The sequence below is a fragment of the Patiria miniata genome, unplaced genomic scaffold (assembly GCF_015706575.1).
Source record: "Patiria miniata isolate m_02_andy unplaced genomic scaffold, ASM1570657v1 HiC_scaffold_3, whole genome shotgun sequence".
In the NCBI taxonomy this organism is placed as follows: domain Eukaryota; kingdom Metazoa; phylum Echinodermata; class Asteroidea; order Valvatida; family Asterinidae; genus Patiria; species Patiria miniata.
Genome location: NW_024037069.1, coordinates 15,320,501 through 15,341,288, shown reverse-complemented (window position 1 = coordinate 15,341,288; position 20,788 = coordinate 15,320,501). Strand labels below are relative to the sequence as shown.

Below are 20,788 nucleotides of genomic sequence, written 5' to 3'. Positions count from 1 at the left end.
CGTGGGCGGAACTACTTTGTCGACCCTGATTGGTTAATGAGTGCGCATTATTCATGATGATTGGACTAAACTAGGTTCCAGTCCCTCGGCTAGGCTGCTTCAGTCAACAGGCCGGCCACGTGGCGCCGTCGCGAAGAGGGCGCCCCAACCTGTTTGATTGGAGAATTTTGTTGGAAAATGAATGAAACTAATATGAAAGGAAAGGAAAGCTCTACATTCTTGTTTTTGTATTGACATGACTGAAGGAAGATCAAGAACGCTCTCCATGGAGGTCAGGACCAGACTGAGTTTAGTCTTAGATGGCTACGTAAATTTGTAGTGTTATTTTAGTTCATGAACTAGAAATGTAGGAGCCTGGAGGGCCCTCTTTGAAATGGTAATTTGAGCATGGAGAATGAGGAAATATTCTTAATCTTTTGAAAAACCTAAACCTGACTTTTATATTCTTTTACATTGTGTGTTTCTAATGACAAAGTGCATCCTACGGTAATCCTTACTTTTTTTTTAGAACCCCATTCCTATATAGGAAAGGAAAGAGTCACCAAAACAGTTGACTAAATCAGTAAATGACACTCAAAATTGACATTCTGATACTTCTTGGCACATCTGACATGTCTGAACAATTGGCAATGACACCTTGAATATCAGCAGGTTTAATTTTGTGGAAAGAGGGCAGGGCTTTGATTTATGAGGGAAATTCAGGGGTAAAAGACGACGATGACAACCAGAAAACAGACTCAAAAACCAACATGACCAAGATGGCAAACGTGAAAGCTTGATGCGATGCAAGCTTGATGCTGATTGGCTGATAAAAAAAACATCTTATTTATTTTTAGTCTGGTTCCCAGACCAAAAGATTCAGGAATAGTCAGAATCTTTTGGTCTGAGAACCAGACTAACTTATTTATTTTTAGTCTGGTTCCCAGACCAAAAGATTCAGGAGTAGTCAGAATCTTTTGGACTGGGAACCAGACTAATTAATTTTTTTAGCAGCCAATCAGCATCGGGCTTTCATTATGTAGGGCTTTCACGCGTGTGAGAACTACAACATGCACGTCTGACTGCGAAAAAAGGTAGGAAAGTCACATTTTCTTCTAAAGTGCTTTCAAAACTACAACTATCATGAGTTTATATGAAGAAAAAAGACTGCTTTAGCCTGCAAAAGTCACTTTGGTACTGGACAGTTATCTGCAAAAGTCAGTTTTGAACAGAACTTGTAAAAAATAGAGGTGTCCTAAAAGTAAGGATTACCCATCCTACTACTACCAAAATAGGCAACAATGATAGGTGGGCGCTTCGCAGGCCCAGATTATCCAATAGGCAATGTGCCTTGGGCATATGGTCATTTTGAGGCCTACGAAAAATTGGAGGCCGTTTGAAAATACAACAGTGTGCCAACTAGCCCCATAAATGTGGCCAATTTACTGGACTACCGATACCTCTGTAATTGTAAATAAAGGCCACAATTCCACCGTGTACAAAAACATGTCGAACTTTGTCAAATTTTGATTTTCACATTTAGGCTTAGTTTTTAGGGTTTTTTTTGCTTTAGAAGCATACTCATCCTCTTTAGCTAATCAGAAAGTGCTGCCTTTTTCAGATGTCTATTTTTCGTGAAATTTCCAGATTCGTTTGCAACACGTTTGCGTATCAAATTTTCAACATGGAATTTCACGAAAATGAAATTTCATGAAAATTCATCTGAAAAAGGCAGCACTTTCTGATTAGCCTATAATTTAGTGATTATAGTGATAAAGAGGGTGAGTATGCTTCTAAAGCAAAAAAACCCCTACAAACTAAGCCTAAATGTGAAAATCAAAATTTGACAAAATTCGACATGTTTTTGTACATGGTGGAAGTGTGGCCTTTATTTACGGAGGTAGTCCAGTAAATTGGCCACATTTATGGGGCTATGTGCCAACAGGCTAAGTTTTAGAGCAACCAGTTTGGCCTGGCTTGCTCAAGTGGTAGTACAGCTCAGCATCACATGAAATTGGAGACTTTTGAGACGTTGGTGGCAGCTCCACACCACATGCATGTTTTAGCTTAAACGTGACGTAAACAATTGAAAATGTCTCAATAGTCTCCCAAATGATTATTGTCGGTGCCTAGGGCGGAGTAGGGACTACAGAACACTGGTATGCCTTGGGCCTACGGAACACTTATCTGGGCCTGGCAACTCAAAATAGTGTCTAATTTGTACGGAGAATTACATTATACTCAATAGTCTTGATAGACCCCTGCACAATGCATGGAGCCTTTGTGCTGTATATGGAGTACATGTATTTTCTCCTCCAGACAACACCCTCGCCCCCCCCCCCCCCCATAATTTCTCTCAATTTGCATTCAGAGCCTCAGTGGAGGCTCTTCTCCCCCCTCACCCCACAGGCATCGCTAGAGGAGGGGTATGGGGGCTGTCACACGCCCCAAACCCTAACCCCCCACCCCCCCCCCCCTTGGCTCTGGCTAGGATGCAACCTCAATCAATCCTGCAAAATCCTCCAATTGCCACCAAATTGGATTCAGCCTCAATCCTCCAAAATCTTCTGCCAATTACTGCTATGGTCCTTAGAGGTAATGTGAATGGCGTTTAGAAGTAGTGCGGATGAAATACAAGAAAAACACAGGGCTGATTCATGCATGGCTGAACATAACCAATGCAGGACATGGCCTACTGGCTTGACATAAGGCATCCTCCACACAAAAAAGGCGCGATACATTTTTGCCATTCATCCTCAATCCTCTAAAATCATCATCATGCAACAAAACCGGCAGATTGACTTGTTACTTTGTTTTTTTTTGCAAATATTGTCTGTTGGCACATATACCGCAACAAAAACAAGGCCACTTGTTGTCCGATAGTGTACAAGCACTTCAAGGTCTGCTTTAACATCCTTGTTTTTTCATGTACAGGAGGTCTAGATCATCATGAAGCTGTGACAAAAACAAACTGAAGATGGCTGGTAGTGATACTGTCAGGAGCAAGCTACTGTGTCTTCTTCTGCTGTACTTTGTGCAAGGAATTCCGTATGGCTTTCAGGTAAGTTATCATTCCCAACTTTCAATTGGCAGAGTATCCTTCTTCCTCAATGTCACAGTTTTATTTATTTTAGACAGACACTTCTCTTTCTGCCAGCATTAACCCTAACCCCCGAGGCCCTTGTTGCTTACAACCATCCTCAATCCTCCAAAATCCTCCAAAATGTTTCAACTCCGCCTAAATTTTTCAAAATTGTCAGACAGTCCTGCCTCAAAATGCATTCATCCTCAATCCTCCAAAATCCTGCTCATCCCAAAACTTTGCACTCGTGTTTAAATGAAGGATAACCAACGCCAAATCCTTCAAAATCATCAGACAGTCCTGCCTCAAAATGCATTCATCCTCAATCCTCCAAAATCCTCTTGTGCTTCATTCACCATTCATCCTCAATCCTCCAAAATCCTCATGTGCTTCAATCACCATTCATCCTCAATCCTCCAGAATCCTCATTTGATTCAATCACCATTCATCCTCAATCCTCTAGAATCCTCCAAAACCGCCAGGATGATTTTGGAGGAGTGAGGTGGGTTAGGGTTAACAAGAGATAACATTGTTCTCACGACAGGCTCGTTTCCTGCCACTCTTCCTGCGGTCGCGGGGCACGTCTCTCACCAACCTTGGTCTCTTCAAGATCCTGCTCCTTCCCTGGATGCTGAAGGTCATCTGGGCCCCGCTCCTGGAACGCCATGCCTCTCAACGGACCAACTTGATCTGTAGCCTGGTGGCCATGGCGACCGTCTGCGCCCTCACCTCCTGCATCTCGCCAGACCAGACGGCGTTACTGTGCACCGCCATTTTCTTTTTGAACCTGTCCGCGTCGACGCAAGATATTGCCGTGGATGCTATAGCCATGCAGATCCTCGGCGAGTCGGAACTGGGAGCCGGCAACACCGTTCAGGTGGTCGGCTACAAGGTTGGGTCCATTGTAGGTGGAGGGGTGCTGATCTGGCTCATCGCCTACACGGAGTGGAGCGGACTGTTCGTTCTCCTTGCTGCACTCTACGCCGTGACACTCGTCACGGTGATGCAGCTAGGGGTACTCAAACAGTGCAATAAAATTGACAAGGGATGCTGCGCTGCAAACGGGAACAGTGTCCATCGCGACAATGGCATGGGACCTTTGCAACAGAGCGATTCCAAGTTACAGTCGATCTCCTCGCTTGTGAGGGATATCGTTAATACCCCTCACACAAAGTGGATGATGATGTTTGCACTCTTCTATAAACTTGGTAAGATTTGGGCATTGAAAAGTGAACATGCATGAATAATGCATAGGGCTAAGTTTCAGTGGCCAATCAGCATTTCATTGATTGGGGATTTGGCTTAACAAATAAAAACAGCCCCCGTCCCCTCAAATGGTCCTCAAAGATTTTACCTGTTGTTTCCAGTACTCAATGTTATTTTATGTTAATCAGCTGTGTTCTGAAATGGGGCAGTTTTCAATTACTATACAGCAAGCAAAGAAACTTCTTCGAGCAGAAGCTTGATATTTTCTACCTAGCAGAATCTTTCTCAAAAGGCAATGTGGTTTTGGGTACAACTCATGTCACCCTTTAAGCATGATTGCCAACTACAATCCAGTGGTGCCTACTTGCTTGAGGTTCCAGTTGCAAAGCACAGAGGCCTTTGGCAAAAGACATTTCTCAGTTGCCGAAACGTAAACTCTTTTCTGCTCCCGGTAATAGTAAATAGTTTATGTATACAGCAATGTTTAATTTTTAATTCCTAAAAACCTAAGACAGTTTACCCATCCCTATTGGTCGTGAGCCTGTTGCGTGGGTGGTTTTAAAAGGTTGATAGAACACCAACTGGTTTTAAACACTTTTTCTGGTGTCGCATGAAATTCGGGCTCTTATGAAATCTGGTCCCTTTTACCCTTGTAGTGGTTGACCACTCTCCTAATTATCTTCACTTGGGCATGCGCAGTACTACCAATGGGTCCGTATTTTTACAGAGTCCTAAATTCACAATGCTACACTGGCACTGCTGCATTCTGCGTCACTTCCCATAGTACACGCCACACGCGCGCCAATCTCCCCATAAGGAGATTTTTAGTATTACTCGCGTGAGGCACATACCATAAACATAGCTAGAGGGGTGTTTCACAATACATGAAGTAAAATTGTTGAACAAAATCATTGGAAATGTATAATTTTTGATTTGTTGACCGTTTAAACCCGGCTAGGGGCCTGGTTACCAATAATGGCCTTCGATCAGCTTGGACAATCATCCGCATCCAGGCCCTAGCTAGTTTTAAACGTACTTGTTTAAAACCAGCCAAGACACATTTCTTCCCTTATTATTGTTTGGTGGTTTTTAACAGCCTGGCCATAATTCCATATTATCGCAGGTGAGCAAGGTGCCGTGGGCATGTTTCCCCTCTACCTGGTAGACCATGGAATACCAGTCAGCGAGGTGGGGTTCCTGACTGGGGTCATAAGTCAAGGGTTATCCATTACAGGGTCGTTGGCAGGCGGCTGGATGCTGTCCAACTCAAAGCTAAGGTATAGTTTGAAACTGCCTTAAAGGGAAGATGCAACATTTGCAAACATCAAAGAATGAAACGATCAAATTATAACGAAATGCCTTTCTGGCTTGTTAGGGAATGACAGTTTAAAGCATCCTGGAAAATCGAGTAGGTTGCTCCGTTTCATCTTAATTGGGGTCAGGGAGCCAGACTACAATATCATGGTTGGTTTTCTTGGTTTTTCCAGCATCTACAAGCCCAAACAGAGAAACAAGTCAGTTTAACAATATTTGCCATAACGTACAATGTACTAATCCTCCAAATCCATGTATTTCTGAAAATTAATTTGCAGCAAAAGCAAGTGTTGTACATTCCCTTTTAATATCTCATTCATCAGATATAGTCAGAGAACAGTCAGAGTGTGAAATTTCTTACGTTCTGTGACGTGGTGCGGGGACAACAGGTTGAAGACGGGTCGTGGGGAGGCATCTATCAATCAGTTGAAATTGAAATGAAATTTTGAAATCTTTTGTGGCGGTGCCCCAAATAGAACGTTTGGGTAAGGATTGCGATTTTTAAATCACAGAATAAAATTGAGGAGAAATCCAGTTTTTGGGTCTTGATCTTTGTAATAGACGCAGTTTCCACATTTTTTTCAGTGCAATTTGGACGTGAAATAACGTGAACATCATCTTTTTCTTTGCAGACTAACGCCTGCCTACCTCCTCCCATATCTGATGAAGCTGCGACTAGTTCCCTTAGTGCTTCAGACAGCAGTAATAGCTGGCAATTTCTCGGACACAAGTGTTCCTCTCTATGGTGAGTGTAAAGCTAGGAGAAATTAATTTTATGATAATCCAACTCCTGTCCTCGAAATGTTGGTTTTGGCTTAAACCTGTCTCATATCCTTTCATATGCAAGGTAGGCTTATACCGGCATGCAACTTTTCCTCGGATCAGCTGATTTCCTCTTTTTTACTTCCCATGTGTGCCATTGAAAATAGAAAAACACTGTACAAAGTCTGGGAAAAATTTGAATTTCCTCTTTTTTTGTGATTTCCCAGTTGCATGCCTGCAAAGTTATAGAGGGTGTGGGGGAATTGTATGACCACTCCAGCACTCTTATAACGGTTTAATTGATTCATGGAGGAGTAAATACAATGTAATACAATTGCTAAAGGGATAACCCTAACTCCCTAGGCCTTTTTGCTAGGATGTAGCCTCAATCCTGCAAAATCCTCTAATTGGCCTCATGGAAAAATAGCATATAACCTCAATCCTGCTAATTCCTCCATTTCTTGAATATGGTCCGTGGAGGGGTGACCACTGCCTGAATCCTGCAGAATCCTGCGGCAGTGACTGTCAATATGTTGAGGCTTGGCCAGTGATATCCTGGAGTAGTGCGGAGGATTTCAAGCACAATCCAGGCCTATATTTATGCATGGCTGAGCAAAAACAACCCAAGGTCCGGCCCAAGACCTTGACAAAGTGCATCCTACGAAATCAGTAACGCACTTTTGCCATGTAACCTCAATCCTCCAAATTCCTCCACGTTGGCAAAGAGGATTTTGAAGGATTCAGGGCGATTAGGGTTGATGAAATTATTTATCCTAATATTTTAAATGGGATATCAGTAAAGACTGTAAATTCAGAAGTTGCACAAAAATCATTTCTCATCCAAAATCCCTAAAAGGATGGACTTTCATGTGTCGTCGCCCTTCCAAAAAGGCTTTGGCAATCAAAACTGTCCGTTTTAACATGGAAGCAATCACGACATTTGTTTTACCTTCCCCAGGTCTCTGTGCACTGGCCATGTGCTTTTTACAACTGATAGGGGGCGCCATCACCACGTGTACCTTCACATTGATGATGCAGTGCTCCCAGCATGCACCGCTGCGCATCCAGGCAACCCACTACACGGCCCTGGTGACCTTAGAAGTGATGGGCAAGCTGACTTTCATGTCTGTGGCCGGCTGGTTTGTGGACCTGCTCGGATACAGCTCGATGTTCTGTCTGTTTGTTGTTCTGTCTGTCGGTATTCTTGCAATGTTTAGACCAGGGTCTAAAAGTAAGCCTTTATGAAAACTGATGCGTGTATCTTATTTGGAAAGGATCCGTTTGTCAAAGCAATGTGTGTGTATACTTGCCTTTTTGCAAAATGAGCAATTTGCCTTTAAAATGAAATATTTATTTGTGTACTATTGTCAATTGTTGTACCTCTCAATAATAAGGGTTCAAAGACAGTTTTATTTATTCAATTTATATTTTTTTTTTGGAGAAGATATTTAGTTTTAATACCATTATTTCTGTAGAGAAGTATTTTAATGGATACAATTTTTTTCATTCAACAGTTTGTTTTTCCAGCACTTAAAGCTCATACAAGCTGGTAAATCCTTGGGAAAGTGCTTTTGAAAACCGTTAACCATTTTGTTTTGTTACATACTTTTCATGCACAAGAGGGTTTTCTCATCTCTTCTATTTACATTTTTGTAGAAAGATGTACTGGTACCAAGATTCCAGTATAAGTGGGTGTATTACTACAAACAGTTTCTGAAAATATATCGAGTGTGTTTAAAACATATCATCTAATGTAGTAACTCAGGCCTTTCATGTAAGTTATAACAGTGGGCTGTACTTTTCAATCTGTGGAATTTAGAGCAAAGTGCAGGTGGTATTAAAAAGTTGTATGCCTATTTTTTTGGCACAAAGATTTTATCATTTTATTGGGTTCAGGCATGCAACTGGGAATCTAGAAAAAAAACGAGGAAATTCCAAACCACACAAGACTTTGTACAGTGTTTTTCAACTTGTAATGGCATTCATGAGAAGTAAAAAACAAGGAAATCAGCGGATCCGAGGAAAAGTTGCATGCCTTAACACACTTAAGAGGGGGTGGGGAAGGGGATGTCACCGACTTTTTTAGGTGGTAAGTCAGGGTTCTTGGGAAAAGACGAAGTGTTTAAGCGTTTTTGTAAGTAATACTTGCACAAACTTAATTTCATGGTTTTTGTAGTTTTGTTTCATGGTAATTCCTCTGGTTTAAACTTACTAGTGTTGCACAAATAAAACCTTTACGCAACTGATGCAATACATCCTATACACTTGTGTTAACAAATCTGCCATCAGTTTGTCAGAGGCTTTTGCATTTGTCGGTTTTAGCACCTATAGTGACAATTTGGCAATTACAGTTAAGTACAGGGTAGAAAATAAATGAAATTTTGGATTTCTCGAAAAAAATATCTAGTCAAATAAATTATAAATTTGACTGGAGCAGGGTTTGAACCTGTGACCCCCGGATTGCCATTCCAGTGCCCTACCTAGCTATCCAGCACTATGATCGGAGGTTCCCCATTTTATCAATGGGGATCCACCAATGGGGAACTGAATGAATTTGACCCATTTTGTTGCTTTTCTGGTGATGAGAGTTTGGATGATTTATCTGCAAAAGCTGAATGCGAAGGTAGACACCCGTCGGCTGTCTTTTTTCATCCCAGCCATGCATTGCAAGTGCAAACAGCTTTCAAATTGATGGCTTTTTTGCCAATGAAAGAAAATAAAGACTTTGACATACAGACACATTTCAATTAGCGCCAACACTATGAGCTTCAACACTAAGAGATTAAATTGGACACAAAACTACTACTGACTCATGAAAATGTTCTCAAATTGTTTTTACCAGTTTATTGATTCTTTACATTGGCAATTGGAAATATGATTTAATTGAAAGGAAGTCCAATGCGGTATTGAAGTAAATGCTAAGTGGTGTGCTGTATTGCAAATTCCTTTAGAACAATCCATGCTCGGAGTTGCTGTAGGGCAATTCCAGCATTATGTAATGTGTGTGACGGAGCTTTTAAGAGCTCATTGAATAACCTGAAAATGTATTTTTCAAATCCTATACATCCATCATTCTAGTAATGGTCAAGGAGATTACAGACTAGGAGTTTTGGATCATTTCTCTGAATTATTAATCAGATATCATGGTTAACTGGCTCTGTCATAGACAAGCTTCCTTCACAATGCTGCAATCGCCTTACTCATTGTGGTCTCCAGTACTGGAGGAAGCACTGTACACATATTGTGCCGAAAAAAAATAACCCAGGACGAAAATTCAATAAATGGGTTTTTCCCTTTACTGAAGCAAATCCATAAACACTATATACACAGTATAGTCAGAGGGCTTGCGAGAACAATTTCACAAGCTTACTCGGTTGGGACTTGAACCTGCGACCTCCCGCCTACTAGTGCAGACGTCTCACTGCTCGACCACCAAGCTTGCAGGAGTCGGCTTGGTTCAAGGTACTGTAACCAATCACTATTTATATAACTCTGAGCAACAGCTGACACAATGCTTCCAATGTGACTGGGGAACATGGTGCATTTAACCCTAACCCTGCCAGACGCAGCACAGTGCATCAGGTGGAAAAGTCTGGTGCACTTTGATGGAAAATGCTACCAACACCAGTGCATAAACCGGCCACTTCTGGGACACTGAGGGCTAGTCCCATAGAACAATGCCAGAGTTGTATCCTGCTGCGTTGGGGGACCACAGACTCTGAGGCAGTTTGGCCTTGAGACTTTTGACCTGATGGATCTTGCTGCACTGGGCAGGCTTGTCACTTAGTCAAGCGTTGCATGTTGCTGCGTTTGGCAGGGTTTCTAGCCAAAATACCCTGGAGGGTTAGGGTTAAAGTAACTCTGTGCCTGAATTGGTCCAATGAAGATCACCGGATGAACCTGGTCCTAGTGAGATGGCGAAGATTCATTGATGGCTTTGGCCTAAATGGGCAAACGGGCCCAATAAGATGGACAGTTCGAGCCTCATGCAGCATGATCCGTGTCACACATCGATATGCGTGCCCTTCTTGCCGGCACTTTGGTAGACCTTGATGGGAGGAATGGGCTTGATCTTCCTGCCGGCCCATCCGCCTTTCCTCTGCCACAGGCCGCTGGAAGGCCTCCGTCCCAGCCATCGATTGCGACCGGCTTTACCTGCAATTAGAAAAACCATATAAACAGGGATGGCAGTGCCATACGACATAAAACTAGTTTTCGCCAACTTGAGGAAAATTATTGTATAGCGGAGTGCAGGGCAACAACTGTTTCGGAAGCTGATTTGCATTTGTGTGGCAAAGTAGTCAGGGCAGTTGATTTGCATCCCACTGTACACTGGCCACACCAAACTTGATTCTCCCCTTCAAGTACTATACATGCCTGTGGGAGCCAGTGGCATATTCTGGCTTTGAGGGTCAGGAAGTGGGGGCTAAAGGATGTGAATTGCTAATACATTTTCAGTTCCTAAAAAACAAAAATGGCTAAATATTATCAGTGGGGCAAATTCTCCCACTTCCCCAGGGTTTATAGGCCTACAGGAAGCTACAGTAACAAAGCCCAGGCATGCAACTGGGAAGCAACCAAAATAGTTGAAATTCCAAGCTTTGCAATATTTTAGACAGTATTTGTTTTATACAAGGAAATCAGCTGATGCAAGGAAAGGTGGCATGCCTGAAAGTCTGACCTCGGTGGCCGTGTATGCCCCCAACGGAAATGAGAGGATCCAGGAATGAGAATACGCATGCCAGAAATAGCAACTGAAATTGCTTTGATTCATATGAAAAAGCACTAAGCAAACCACATCTATGGCAATTTGGGTGCAGACACCCCTCAGGCCTCACTCAACAAATTGAGTTAGCACTAGCAGTCTAGTTATTAAATATGGCTCTTTGACTTTGAAAAATATCCCAACCCCCCCCCAAAAAAGCCCCCCAAATCCCCAATACTCACCAATGGGTCTCTTATTATGTTCCTCATTGGAGACTCGGCCCACTGACGCCATGCACTTCTCGCTGACGCTGATCTGCTGTTTGGACGGCAGCTGCAGAATGACCTGACCTCCTGTCTTGCGGATGACCTGGGCACTCGTCCCAGCAGCGCGCACAAAGCGCCCTCCCTCGCCTTCAAACAGCTCCACGTTGTGGACCAGGCAGCCAATGGGGAGTGCCCCTAAGGGGTAGGCATCACCCTCATTGGCAGCAACTAAGGGAAAAAAACAAAATTGGATGATTTAACTTTAAAAAGTAAAGCAGCAAAGATTCTAGATTTATCCATTCTCCAGAAACAGCTCCTCCTGAACCACTAACAAGTGTATGAATGGTAAACACCTGTGAGCATACGCCAGCCTATAAGATCCGACATTATAAATTGCAACAGGATCTCGTTGGAAAACACTGAAGATATTGATGGTCAATTGCTGTCAGCTGGCTCTACTATATTACATTAGACGGCAGCCTCCAAAATGCAACCAATTATGACAGGTTTGGGCAAGGGTTGTGTCTTATGTCAGGGCTTAGGTACCTAAAAACATGAATTGAACTCTTTAAGCCTACACACATTGCTACAGTTTAGGTCTCAAGAGACTAAATGTTAATGGGGTTGAAAAAGACAAACATCATTTTGAACTCCAGCCTGACTTGAAATGTACACTTTCATTGATCATGTGATCCACCAACTGAAGGAACTAATAGTAGACACTCACTGATTGGTTAAAATCTCTAGGTCTGCCTTTGCAAATTGTCAACAGTACTTTCAAGAATGAGGTGGGTAAGCTTGGGAAAGGGAAGAGTCATGAGATTTCAAATTTTCAATATAATTCAGAGATCAACTTCACTATGACTGACACAGCTATGAACAGTGTTCACAATATTATCACCCAAACAGTGGCAACGGAATTCCTTTGTTTACATTCATCCCTTGCGGATCAACTTGTGACCTGACATGCCACTTGGCTTGTGATGGACTTGTGATTTGAACTCTTGATTGACTTATCCTTCGTTCAATTACAACCCCGACTCACTTTACCTGTCATCCTGCCGATGGTGCCAGAGGTTTTGATTATATCGCCAGCTTCCATGTTGACTGTGGCCAGGATCCAGCGTTTGTGATTGCCGCCAGCCACCAGGGCGATGTTAGCTGTCCGGCAGGGGTCGTATCGGACCCCGAGTACCTTCTCCATGTAGGGCTCACCCTTCTCTGGCCCGATGCGTTTGAAGTCGATCATACGATAGCGCCGCTTGTGGCCACCTCCCCTTCCAGTTATAGTGACCCTTCCTGAAAAAAAGAGAAAGATAATAATAGTAATAATAATATCTATATATATAAGAGAGAGTTTAACTTGGCCTCCGAGACGATGTTTGCTCATGAAAGGATCCGAGACCGCGGGCTCCCGCTGCGCGAAAATTGCTCCACGTCCGTGGAAAAATACGGAGGGTGTCTTCCGCCGGGTCGGACACTTCGGGTCGTCCTGATTTTCCCGTACGGACCGGCGATCCTTTTCGTCTATTTTTCGTGACTGCGTTTTTCGCAGGAATTTGCCGTCGTGTGCGCTTTCACGTTGACTGCCTGACCGCCCCCTGTGCTGGCTTCTCTGCGTGTCTAGACTGTGCGAGGTCAGCGAGGTCAACGTAGGGGTTCCGTTTACGTGTTCTACTCAGCCGTTCTGCAAAAGCGTTCACCAAATTGTGTTATGGGGTGACCTTGGTAAAATATTTTTTCTCCATGGTGCGTGGCCACCAAGTGCCCCTATTCTTTCATAGGCTTCGCTTGCCGCCCCTGCGCCGAGTGCAACGAATACTCAGAAGGACTACACATTAAGTATGCCTTGCGCGGTCTGACCAATCGAAAGTCTACACTGCGTAGTATTTCCGGGCTATGCAAAACTTTCGATGGCAACGCGTACTGCAGCCTGCTCCACACCCTGGAAACGAGGTTGGGTCTACGGTGCTCGCTATTTGCATGATTTGAAGCACAAGCATGTGACGTCAGTGAATACTATGTATAGTGCTCTGTTGCTTCCATCGTGTGCTTCCACCAAGGCTGAGCGTTGTGAGTTCGCTGCCCGCCAGTGTTGCGTTATAATTTCGGGGGCCTGTCTGGGATCAACGAAGGATCGATGCATTGCTTCAAACATCGCGATCTTATACGAAGTCACAAAAAAATCAACGAAAATGTGTCCGATCCGGTGGAAGACACCCTCCACATTTTTCCACGGACGTGGAGCGATTTTGGCGTCGCGAAAGACCGCGGTCTCAGATCGTTTCAGGAGCAAACATTTCTCGGAGGCCGAGTAAAATTTGCTCTTATATAGATGGTTGACCCAAGTTGAATAACAGTTGACTCGACTTTTTCCTCGCAGACAGTCTCGCAAATTGTAAGAAGTTCAAGTTTACGTTTGTTGAAGAGTCCAATATACTGAAATTTAATTATGACCTTCCTAATCAGCCTTCGCCTGTGTACTACGGCAAGCCTTTCCAGTACGTTTTCTCACAAATGCCACTGCCTCACAAAATGCCAATTTAACAGACCAACGGGAACATTTACAGACTGTTGCCATGGTACATAATTATCATGGGCGTCAATCGGTGGGGGACGGGGAACCCCTCCAGCCCCCCCCCCCCCCCCCATTTTAAAGCGGTGGACACTGTTTTGGTCCCCTCCCCCCACTTTTCTACCCCGAATAAAAATTGTAGCTACTACATGTATAATGATTCTATTACTCAGAATAGCTGATTCAATGACACCAAACTCGAAAATGATGTTTAAAAGATGATCTTTTGCAAAAAAAAAAATTGTTTTAGTGGTCAGAAATTGCCTCAGATCGCACCACAGAAATTGCTTTTCTATAACTGCATGTCTTCTCAACTAAATCCCCCAATTACATTCATCTCCCCACATTTTCATCCCCAACTCTACGCCCTACCTGATCAATGATCGGGTAAATCAACGAGGGATCGATGCATTGCTTCAAATACTGTGCTCTTTGAACTATGTTGGGTTGGAATAACGAAGAGTGCATAAATAATAATATTGGCGGTTGTTGGCTGTTTGGCCCGCTTATATTATGGTTGAACCATGCCAACTTGAATAAAATAGTTAAATCGACTTTTTCCTCGCAGGTCTCGCAAATTGTAAGAAGTTCAAGTTTACGTTTGTTGAAGAGTCCAATACTGTACCTTCATAATGACCTTCCTCCATGATTCAGACTATGTAATTTTATTATCATGGGCGCGGCGTCAATCGGTGGGGGACGGGGGACCCCCACCCCAACATTTTAAAGCGGGCAATATCGTTTGGTTCCCTACCCCCACTTTTTCTTCCCCGAATAAAAATTGTAGCCTACTATAATATTCTTTTGCTCAGAACAGCTGATTCAATGACTCCTAACTCGAAAATGATGTTTAAAAGATGATCTTTTGTTTTACTATCGTACGTGGTCAGAAATTGCCTCAGATCGCGTCACCGTAAATTGCTTTTCTATAGCTACATGTCTTCTCAACTAAATCCCCCATTTACATTTAACTCCCCACACTTTCAACCCCAACACAAATACGCCCTACCCGATCTATGATCGGGTAAATCAGCTTGTATATCTATATAGGGCATTATCCGGAAACCTGATCAAGGCGCCTACACACACAAAAATAGTCATGCTCCAGTCATAGTGAAATAACTAGTGAAGTAGACGAGATTTCAGTTTTCTTTTGAAGATGTCCAGGGATGTTGTTTGACGGAGTGTGGCTGGGAGTTTATTCCAAATGGCAGGTGCGGCCTTGGCAAAGGCATGCTGACCATAGCGGATTGTTCTAGTTATTGGTTCTGCTAGTGGTAAAAAATAAGAAGTTTTAAGAACCTGATCACATCTTTGACGGACAATTCAAACACTTTCGATCTCAGGCTGTGCTCCGTGGTCATATATGGGTCGATGTGGCCGGCAGCCATAGGCGCCTTTACGTGCCAGCGGCCCAACCACGTTGTAGCCGCGTCGTTCGCAATTCAGCATACCAGCTGCGAGTAAGGATGATTAGCCTCCCAAATTATTAAATTATTAATTATTAAAATGCCTTTTTTGTCACAGCTCATTTGACTAGCTTGTGACTTGGCTTTCAAAATCCTGCAAAGATCCAAAATCTGCTGTTAAATTACAAATGTTCTGAGCGGGCTGCAGTTAGGGTTAATGACAATTTTTGCTGTAATAAAACGTGATGCGGATTAACAACCTGTTTTGTTGCGTCCGGCTGACTGCTTCAACCCCATTGCCCGGATGGTGTACTTGGGGGTGTTCTTCCAGGGAATAAACTTGCCGACAACAGCTGACGTGTGAATCTCGGGCCTCGACGGGCTGAGCACTAATTTATGTGCTTCTCTTTGTCTTAGCAAACAGACAGACGATGCTGCTGAGCTAGTTGGCATCCATCCTGACGTCAGATGGTTTGACAGTGTCTGAGATCTCACTGCCTGATGACGAATAGTTCTGATAATTTGCTGTTGACAGTCCTGTTGACTTTTTAGTGCTAGAGATTGCAGACTTCTGCATATGGCGGCAAGTGCCATTGTGTCACATTCACCACTGGTATTGTAATCTGTAGCAAATGGGGAAAACATTTTGGACGTTATTGGGAGATCATATCAAAATGTACAACACAGGCAAAATGAAGGTTCAAATTTAAGCTTATGCCTAGGGCTTAGGTGGCCTTGCCCTTAGCCATCATGGCATCATTATGTCAGTGATGCAAAAACAGGTAGCCCCACTTATGTGGCCTCCGTATTGCTGCGCTGTACGTTAGGCCACACGTCTGGTTTTCCAACCTACATGTACTGAGGAGTTTAGTCCAAACTCTGGCGCACCCTTTTTTGGCACTTTTTTCTTACATACCACTGTATATGGTTGTAACTTGTATTCTTTGATTTCTCATCTTTTGCCCTCTGGGTAGATTAGGTAATCTCTCTTCAATTTTTTCGAGAAATTTAGACATCTTTCTGGAGTCCGTATGCACCACTTTCGGACTGAACTCCTCAGTAGGTTGGGAAACCATGGCCTAGTACTAGTAGTAACACATACGAACTTGGCCTATGCATCGTGCGGGAATTTGCACGCCTGCGCACTTGCAGTCATTTTTAGAAAAATATGTCGGTGACTTGCCTACGTCACAGACAACCCGAACGTTTGCGGGTCAATCCAGGTCAATTCCCGCGCGGACCATCTATTTTTGAACCGATCGATATTGCGGTCGGCCGATATGTAATCTGATACGTTCCCACGCCACGGCCAGGCACTATGCATACATGCTGCATACAACTACGTATACGTGTATGTACATGTATTGGATGATCCAGGGGATCGGCGAGCTTCAAGTCAATTTTTTCAAATCGGAGTTCGACTCGAAGCTTGCTTCATTTTATTTTTGACCAAAATGCAATTTGGCATACATGTATATTCAAAGTTACATAATAATACAGCAAATATGAAAGACCGTTTAGATCTCTACATCATTTGTTGTGAATTAGCCACTGGAAAACACAGTACGAAATAACTTTATTTAAGTTTAATAACTTTTCAAAATATGCACCTGTGGTTTTTAGTATTTTACGACGATGGAAAAAAAACACATTTTTAAAGTTCTTTATCCTTTTTTCCCCGGCATATTTTTAAAGTTATATTTCATTGTCATAGTGCTAGCCCAGGGCGGATAGGCATCGTGTCTTTTTGCTTTCAGTCTTTATGTTATCATTTTAAAAATTATTGTGTTTTACAGGCATATTTTATTCATAGGTTAATTTAAATGTAAGTTTTACTATTGTCAGTTCTTGCATGCTGTTTTTACTGTTTTTACTCTTTGATTTACACCAGGACAAGAATGTGTTTGCTTTTAACTTAGATGACTAATACAAGTACGAATATGAATGTTCACCACTTGTCAATAATGTCGAGAAGTTATAACAACAAAGGCATGAAAATAAAAGGAAATACACTTGATGCCAACTTCACGAAAGGGGTAGATCATGGGGGCAATTCCGAAGAGTCGTCAAAGAACAGACGCAAAACAAACAATCCAGATTATAATCTCCCCCAGGCTAATACATAGTCAAAAACCCGTTCTTTAAAAATCGAATCAGAGTAAGTAAGCAGTAAGCAGTAAGCATGACAAGTCTTTTAAAAAATAGTTTTGAAATTTTTGAATCAAATTGCAAAAGGTTTTCAGCGTTTTTACGGAGGGACTAAATTATCAATCCAAAAATCATACCTTTTTTCAAAATTCTTGTTCCGGCTGAAATTGCACGCAACGAACATTTTTTGGAAAGAAGTCTGGGTCAAAATCAGATAAAATCAACGAAATCATAACAATCAATGTTGAGAAAACTTCACCTGAATGTCTTTTGATTTTTTACGAAGAGACAAATTCGTGCAAAGGGTGGGGAATGGGTATCGGCAATTTGCCAAAACAACAAGTGTGTGGGATTTAGTTTTCACGACCAGACAAACATCTATGGGGATTAGTTACGATACCGGTACCTCGCAATTGTTGTTCCATTATTCTGTAATTGGTACATCTTTGAAGTTTCATCTGTGTTTCAAAAGTTAGTCAGTAGTATGCGAAATGTTTATTCCAAATCGTGACCAACTTAAAACCTCTTTTCTGACAACCACTGCAAGTTCAACGGGTGCATTACGTTATACCTGTTCCCAAACCTAACCTTAACCGTTAAACCCCAACACCTATTGCGGCAAATTCCTTCGTGAAAACGCTGACAAATTGGAATAAGCGAAATCTGGATAAAGTCAACACTGATAACTCAAAACCTGAAAGTCAAACCATCCCTCCGTGGTCAAAGAAAACTGCATAGTACTACGAAATAAAACAATATATATACCAAATTTCGATGTGGTCCGTAGCTGCATGGGAGGCTATACTATCAAGGTCGGGGCCTTAGGCCTATATATCGCAAGTCCGACTCCTCCGATGATAAACCTGGACCCCCGCCACGCTCGGAAGTCCGAAATTTCCAAATTATTAGGCGTCGGACTGATGAGGTGTCGGACCTAGGCGTCGGAATTTTATAACAGTTATGGGCCTTATATTAGATTTTGCCGGACTTGGGGCCTATATATGCGTCTGACATAATTATATGAGGCTTAGCGGAGCCCTTAAGATTTCCCTTTAAGTCCAATGTTATTGAAAGGTCAGAAACGATGGAAAATGATGAATACTCCGAATACAAAATACTCTAAATAATTATGGAGAACTAGTGATCAAAGGCATCTTGTGAGCGAATAGTTCGTCAGTACTGATTGTTATTCTCCTCTGATGTCATTGTGTATCGTCTAAACATGAGAATGCAGTTTCTATTTTGTTGGTTTCTGACAAAGGAAGGCATTTCAAATACATGTATTTTGCACCAATTTTTAGAGAAAATATTCTGAACTTGCGGAAAAAGGACCCACCAAGTCAGAACGTCGGCCAAAGAGGCGAACAAAGATATGTTTTTTTTTGCATGCGGGAGGTGTTTGGTACGCCCACGGGGGTACGGACGTGCGGATCCAGATAATCCACCCTAAGAATTTCTGTGTAATAAGCCATGCTAGAGTAAACTTTTAAATAATAAAACATGAATCAATGAAGTTGGAGGCTCACTCGGATGGCAGGTAAGGGACCGCTGGTACGTTCAAGTTTGACACCACCGAGGAGAAAGAGAAGGCTGCCGGCCAAGGCTAATGCAGCTAAGGAGAAGGAGAGAATCAAGGCCAAGAAGGAACGGGAAATGAAAGCCAAGATTGCAGAAAAGCCAAGAAAGCCAAAATGGTGAATAAAGTCAAGAAACCCGCGCCGAAGAAGTCACCCAAGAAAGCTGCCAAGAAAACGCCATCCAAGTCAAATATACATCTGTCAAGAAATCCTCCACCAAGCCATGCCAGCCAAGCCAGCCAAGAAGCCAGCCAAGAAGCCAGCCAGCAAGAACACATCGAGCAAGCAGAAGAAAGTGTCGGCCAAGCCTTCGAAGAAATCATCGAATCAACAAACTAAAACCAAAACGGCTCTTTTCACAGAGCCACAACATTTTCACAAAATAGATATGAGATATTCGTTTCTGCAATTTGCATTTTTATTAAATTTTATATTTTTCATGATTACTGTTTTTAAGTTTTCGTATAAAAGCCCCCCCCCCCCAAAAAAAAACCCCAAAAACATCATTGCATGAAAATAAGATATTTTCACCCCATATTCCATTCCGCGCCAGGGGACAGCGCAAAGGGTGAATAAAAAAAACCATGATATTCCAACCTCCTGATTCGGAGTACTCTAAATCCCCCCCCCCCCACACACACACACACACACACGCACACCCACGCTTAATTGCACAGGCGTAGAAGTGGGGACGCGGCCCATCCCCCATTTGCCCCCATCCCCCATTCGCCCCTCCCCCCCGTCCCTAACGCCCCCTTCCCCGGGGTCTGGATAATGGTGCACGGAAAAAAGGAAAAATTAGGAACAAAGGAATTTTATCCCCGCCCCGCCCCAAGGTCGGGATAATTGGCAAGGCCAAAAGGGTCAATAAAAAATGTGCATGGAGTGTTCCCGGTGCCCGCCCCCTATCTCCCCACCCCTCCAACCCGCGGGCCTCCCCACCCACCCCACTCAACCCCGTCCCGTCGCTTTGGGATAGTAAGGGACGAAAAAAAAGGCCATCAACAACGGAATCCTTGCTTTGTAACGCTGCTTCTTCCATAGCTCCTGCACGGGTGCATGTCTATGTTCCCCAATTCCGATGTTCCCTAATACCGATGTTCCTCGAAATCCTTACCAATATAACCCTAACCCTAACCCTAACCTAATCCTATGGATTTGGGGGAACATCGGTATTGGGGAACATCGGGTAGATCCCCTGCTCTGCTGCACGTACGTACGTGTATACTGTATACAGACTAACTGATCATTCGCAATTTTTGGCATTTCCTTCGAAAATGTTCATGCATATTGCTCGCGACATCGCACAATCAAACCGACCACCCACATGTGGCACACCATTCGACAGCTAAAATCCTCAACTATTCGAAATAAATTCATTTGAATTTGAACCAAATACTGGAAAGAAGACAACGGGATTGAAGATGACTGGACTCCTACTCCTAGCGAGAGGGCCGAAATTGATCGACGACGATGTCATGCGCGTATTTTAAAGCAAGAATTTGACGATTGCGTCATAAAATTCGGCGCTGTTCACCTAATTTGCATACGAAGGTTTCTGTGAATAGTTTGTCGTGGCCCCCACCCTCTGCCCCAAGGATCGGGATTATAATGCAAGGACCAAATCAAAAGAAGATTGAGAAATTCCAGGCCCTCCCAATCTGCGCGGCTCTCCCGGGGATATTCAGCCCTCCTGGTTCGGAGTACGATACCCCTCCACCTTCTCTCGCCCCTCTCGAAATCTCCCAGGAATGATATTCCATCC

The 20,788-nt window shown here is 43.1% G+C and overlaps 2 protein-coding genes across 4 annotated transcripts; one reads left to right on the top strand and one right to left on the bottom strand.

The window, feature by feature from the left end:
• The first annotated feature begins 106 nt into the window (after positions 1-106).
• Positions 107-8,232, top strand: LOC119738771 (major facilitator superfamily domain-containing protein 3-like). Of its 3 annotated transcripts, none has more exons than XM_038213725.1 (6): positions 107-271; positions 2,914-3,040; positions 3,606-4,269; positions 5,391-5,544; positions 6,214-6,326; positions 7,302-8,232. In XM_038213725.1, the coding sequence occupies exons 2-6, from the start codon at positions 2,957-2,959 to the stop codon at positions 7,586-7,588; spliced, it is 1,302 nt and encodes a 433-aa protein (XP_038069653.1). In that variant the 5' UTR covers positions 107-271; positions 2,914-2,956; the 3' UTR covers positions 7,589-8,232. The 3 variants fall into 3 exon arrangements, with proteins under 3 accessions (XP_038069653.1, XP_038069652.1, XP_038069654.1); XM_038213724.1 differs by having other exon boundaries at positions 107-376; XM_038213726.1 differs by lacking the exon at positions 107-271 and adding an exon at positions 1,043-1,073.
• A 1,951-nt stretch (positions 8,233-10,183) lies between these two features.
• Positions 10,184-15,914, bottom strand: LOC119738313 (39S ribosomal protein L2, mitochondrial-like; the record flags this gene model as incomplete). Its single annotated transcript, XM_038213160.1, is given in 4 exon segments — positions 10,184-10,498; positions 11,291-11,542; positions 12,365-12,613; positions 15,559-15,914. Coding segments are annotated over 4 exon segments (987 nt in total). The 3' UTR covers positions 10,184-10,346.
• Between the last annotated feature and the right edge of the window lie 4,874 nt (positions 15,915-20,788).

Excerpts from the sequence above, each read along its gene's own strand:
- LOC119738771 (XM_038213725.1), top strand. The coding sequence starts at position 2,957 with ATGGCTGGTAGTGATACTGTCAGGAGCAAGCTACTGTGTCTTCTTCTG. Across the intron at positions 3,041-3,605 it reads GAATTCCGTATGGCTTTCAG|GCTCGTTTCCTGCCACTCTT; the intron begins GTAAGTTATCAT and ends TTCTCACGACAG. Across the intron at positions 6,327-7,301 it reads CACAAGTGTTCCTCTCTATG|GTCTCTGTGCACTGGCCATG; the intron begins GTGAGTGTAAAG and ends TACCTTCCCCAG.